Source organism: Ursus americanus, chromosome 12, assembly GCF_024610735.1.
Source record: "Ursus americanus isolate L20-20 chromosome 12, mUrsAme1.1.p, whole genome shotgun sequence".
NCBI lineage: Eukaryota > Metazoa > Chordata > Mammalia > Carnivora > Ursidae > Ursus > Ursus americanus.
The window spans coordinates 2,135,501-2,140,651 of NC_142138.1; the positions used below are offsets into that span (position 1 = coordinate 2,135,501).

General features: G+C 55.4%; 1 protein-coding gene across 1 annotated transcript; it reads left to right on the forward strand.

The window, feature by feature from the left end:
* The first annotated feature begins 4,203 nt into the window (after positions 1–4,203).
* On the forward strand, positions 4,204–5,151 carry LOC123793647 (olfactory receptor 2G3-like). Its single transcript, XM_045799468.2, has one exon. It carries the CDS (start codon positions 4,204–4,206, stop codon positions 5,149–5,151), a length of 948 nt encoding a protein of 315 aa, XP_045655424.2.

Here is a 5,151-nt window from a genome sequence, read left to right on the forward strand (position 1 = left end):
CACAGAGCTCCTAAGAACCTTGGAATTTCCTAAGTGATGAGAGCCATAAAGGCATCTTGTGTTGTGTCAGTGAGGTGACTTCTGGACAGCCGGTGGAGCCAACCGTGGGATTAGAGGATTTTCAGTCCCACCCTCAACCTCTGGGCAGATGAGAGGGGCTGGAGATGGAGTTCGATCAACAATGGCCGGAGATGTAATCAGTCATACCTACGTAATGAAGCCTCCATCAAATCCCAAAAGGATGGGTTCAGACAGCCTCTGAGCTAGTGACCACCTGGATGTTCTAGGACTCCCGGTGCCCCCTCCCTCATACCTCTCTCTGTGGGTCTCCTCCATCTGGCTACTCCTGAGTTCCATCCTTTTAACACAACTTGGTCATCTGTACTAAATATTTCTCTGAGTTCTATAAGCCATTCAACATTTTAATTGAACCCAAGGAGGGGGTCAGATACACAGGTGAGAACATGGACTTTCAGTTGGCGTCTGAAGTGAGAGAGTGGGGGACAGTCTTGTAGGACTGAGCCCTTACCTGTGGGATCCAACCCTATGTCCAGGTGGACTGTGTCAGAATTCAGGTGACTTGCAGGACACTGACTGGTATGGGAGATGTGCTTGGTGGTGTGTGTGTGTGGGGGGGAAGCCTACACTGGAATTTGGGGTCAGCATTGTCACCCGGCGACATGAGGAAGGAGGTGGGTGACACCCCCACAGCCCTAGCGCTTGGGGTGGGCAGCCAGGGAGAGGCTGTTCCAGGCTGGGCCAGGAAATGCCAGAAAAGCAACAGCCCTCCAGAGTGTGAGGGGATCTCGGGATGGGAGCTCCCCTGTGGGGCAGGCAAAGACCCCCAGTCCTGAGGGTCTCAGAGGGAGCTGAGTGCGGCTTTAGCTGGCTGTAGACACCACCAAATCCTGAGGTCCCGTCAACGGGAGCAAGAGGCCACTGTGGCCTGGTCAGTGCTGCAGTGGACTCCCTGTGGGGGTCTGACTCAGGACAGCAGAGAACAGGACAGAGACCCTGTCACTGAGGAGGAAGCCCCCAGCCCTCACTGTGGCAACACTGGGAGAGAGAGGGGCTTCATCGAGGAGCACAGCACCCAGTGAGGCTCCAGGGCGCCCAGCCCTGGCTTCCCACACCCTCCCCCATCCATGAGGCAGGCTGGTGTGAGCCAGGTGGCCCGGCCTGAGGAGGCCTCCTGTCCCAGAAGCCAGGTTCTGGGGCTCTGCTCACAGTGGCTTCTCCCCCATGCAGCTCCCAACTAAACCATTCCTATGTAATGAAGCCAAACCCCAGTCTGACTCCTGGGAGACATATCAGGCCTCGTTCCAAATGCTATGCCAGCCCCCTGGGCCATCTGTGAGCACCCGGCCTTCTCATGCCCAGAAAGGATGGAGTGCGACGTTTCCTTTGACCTCCAGGCAGAACTCATCTCCTCACCCTTTGGCCAGAAACATCAAAAGACAGAGGGCTCCCAGGTCTTTGCTGCTACCTCAGAATTGCAGGGTGTAAGTTCTTCACTTATCGGTCTTGAGTCTTTGTTGCTACAGTTCTGACCCTTTACTCTGGCTCTTTTCTCCACCAAGAGGAAAGCTGCTCACAAGTTATCTGAAACACCAGAACATACCCTCTCGAAGGGCTGAGACCTGAGAGCCACTGGGCAGTTGACGACCTCCAAGGGTACCATCATTTATAAGACACGGGGAAGTGTAACCATGCCCCACATAAGCATAATTAATGTGTCACTATGTCACAGTGAGAAAGTTGAATGAGTTCACGCTGCCTGATAAACTGTTATTTTGAAAGTCATTTAAATATTTACTGTTTTTTATTTTGTGAGGTCCCGATCTTTGAGCCAGTATTGTTTTCTTCAGGGCCTCCAGCGTGTCTGTGGATTAAGAAAGCCCCAGGACCCTAGACACTTTGCCTGCAGTACGCAATGGGTGAGACAGCCCCGGGGACACCACTTGGCACGGGAGAGGACAATTTCTTGGCCTTCATCACCCTAGACCTCCCCTGGTGCCTCATTTTTTTTTCCTGGGGAAGGAGGAACAGCTGAGAAAAGACCTGCCCTTGGCGCCCTGTCCGAGCCCCACACACACCCTCCCCAGCGTGGGCCATGCCACCCCGGCTGAGCCCCTTCTCCCCCGCTGCACCTGGGCCTCCAGGAGCCCACGGCCTGAGGTCCTTGGGGAGTGAGGTTCCTCAGCAGGAGCCTGGGCCAAAGGCTACAGGGACTCTCCCGACTAGGGCCCTGGGGCCACATGCCACTCAGGAGTGGCCCCCTGAGTCTGCGGGAGCCCTGCCCACAACCCCCTTCCCTGCAGGCTGATAAGCTCGGACAGCAATGCCCCGACCATGCTGGGGACAAGCGACCTCGCAGGGAGGTCGAGGAGGAGTCCAGCCTGGGCCACAGTCCTGCTCACTGGCTGCCTGTCTCTCTCCTCATGTCCGTGTGAGTGGGCGCACGACTGCCTGTCCCTGCCTTTCTCTTTCTTGCTTTCCCTCCCTGTCCGTCGGTCTCTTCCTGGCTCTGTTTCTGCTTGCTGCCCTGCTTCCCTGCCTCCAAGGTTCTGTCTCTGTCCTCCCCCTGCCTCCTGCAGCTCTGGCTCTGGCTCTGCTTTTCTTTTTCTTTCTTTTTTTTTTAAAAAGACTTTATTTATCTATTTGACAGACAGAGAGACAGCCAGGGAGAGAGGGAACACAAGCAGGGGGAGCGGGAGAAGAAGAAGCAGGCTCACAGAGGAGGAGCCCGATGTGGGGCTCGATCCCAGGACTCCGGGATTTCGGTCTGAGCCAAAATCAGATGCTTAATGACTGAACCACCCAGGCGCCCCTGGCTCTGCTGTTCTGACTGGGTCTGCAGCTCGCTCGGCCTCCCTTGCCCTCTTGACTCCTCTGTGGATTGCTTGCTGGGCCTCTGCAGGAGCCAGTGGTGAGGCCCCTCTCTAGGGTCCCTGGTTCTCCTCTTCTCAGCCTCTGCTGTCACTGTGATTCACACAGATGCCCCCCTGCAGCGTTTCCCTGGGTCTCTCCATGGAACCTGGCCCTCGGCACTTCCCTCCTCCAGCTTCCCGCCCCCTCGGGCTCCACTCCTCTGTCCACTCTGTCTGGTCTGCCGTCAGCCACCTGCTCGCTGTCCTCTTCCAGCTCCTTCTCCCTCCTGTCTCCATGCCCCTTCCTATGGCCTCTGTCCCTTTCCTTCCCTGCCTGGGCTCGGCTGGCTCTCGGTGGTGTACTTGCCCCAGGCAGCCGCCCTGTTTCTCCCGCCCCCCCTTTCCAGAACCGCAGACAGACCTGGTCCTGTCTCCTCCTCTCTCTTCTGCCTCTTTCCCCTTGTGTGACTTGCCTTGTTCTGTCCCTCTGTCCATCTGACCCTCTGTACCACAGGTGTTTCGTCTCTAACAGGTGGATGACTGAGGCCAATGGACGTGAAGGGACTTTCCCAAGGTCACACAGCTGGGTAAGTGACAACCACGGGACATTCAGGAAGAGCTGCATTAGAAATGTGCTCATGGGGGAGTGACTTCAAGGATTCAACAGAAAATCCCACAGGCATCCAAGCACAGGAAACGAAGGGGGACCTGGGGCTGTAAGTCAGGAGTCAGAGTCACACTCCCGGTGGCTTGGGGCTGTGAGGTCTCTGTCTGCTGCCCTGCAAGTCTGCTCTTTAGCATTTCTCAAGGCTCCACTTTTCTTCTCTATTGCGCCAGCGCCCCTGTGACCTTGTTACCACCACACTGACTCCGGGACATTGTATATCAGGCACACACAGCCCACTGACATAGACACCGACAGTGTCGTCCTTTTGAATTCTCAGCAGAGAATTGTCCTCCAGACCGGGACAGGTGTACACTTTGGTACAACTCAGCAGTGGCCTGGTTGTCTGCGTCCCCTCTACAAACATGGCTACCGAATGCCTTGCCTTCTGTGGGTGGGGGTGGTTTCCAGACAAGGACCTGTGGGCAGTCAGGCATCCTATGTTCCATTACAGGTAGGAATCCAGATCTCCTGATGTATTTCCGGGTGCCACATGCCCTATCCTTCCTTCCCTTTGCGTCCCACTCCACAAGGTTTGATGACATTTGTGCGAGCTTCTGTGCAAAGCGCTATGTGTGTGTGACTCCGCTTCTGTCAGCTCTGTCCTCCCTCCCCCTGCGGCCAAACACAGAGCAGGGAAGCCCTTGTCTCCCTAATAGGCAGCCCGCCATGCAGAGCCTTGGCAAGGAGAACCACAGCTCTGTGTCTGAGTTCCTCCTCCTGGGATTCTCCAGTGACTCACAGGTCAGGCTAGCCCTGTTCTCCTTCTTCCTTCTCCTCTACCTCATCACTCTTCTGGGGAATGGACTCATCGTCACCCTGATCTACCTGGACTCACACCTGCACACGCCCATGTACTTCTTTCTCAGTGTCCTCTCCTTGGTGGACGTGAGTTATGTCACTACCACCATGCCCCAGATGTTGGTTAATATGGTGTGTCCAAAGAACACCATCTCCTGGGGGGCTTGTGCTGCCCAGATGTTCATCTTCTTGGTCCTGGGCATTGCTGAGTGTGTCCTCTATGCCATTATGGCCTATGACAGGTATGTGGCCATCTGTTTCCCCCTTCACTATCCCCTACTCATGAGCCGTCCCATTTGTATCAAGATGGTCACAGGCTGTTGGTGCATTAGCGTAGCTGGGGCCCTGATCTACACCGTCTTCACCATGCAGCTGCCTTACTGTGGCCCCAACAAGATAAACCACTTCTTCTGTGAGGTCCCTGCTGTCCTGAAATTGGCCTGTGCGGACACGTCCTTCAATGACTTCTTGGACTTCATCTTGGGTTTCATCTTCCTCTTGGTCCCATTCTCTCTCATCTTGGCCTCCTATGTGCGAATCTTTGCCTCCATCTTAAGAATCCACTCAACCCAGGGGAGGCTCAAGTCTTTCTCCACGTGTGCTTCCCACATCACTGTGGTCATCATGTTCTATGGGCCATGCATGATCATGTACATGAGGCCCGGCTCCTGGTATGACCCCGAGCGGGACAAGAAGCTGGCCCTGTTCTACAATGTTGTCTCTGCCTTCCTCAACCCCATCATCTACAGCCTCCGGAACAAGGATGTGAAAAGGGCCTTTCTGAATGTACTTGGTCACAGAAGAACCGCTCAGTGA

Coding starts and splice junctions, on each gene's coding strand:
- LOC123793647 (XM_045799468.2), top strand. CDS start 4,204: ATGCAGAGCCTTGGCAAGGAGAACCACAGCTCTGTGTCTGAGTTCCTC.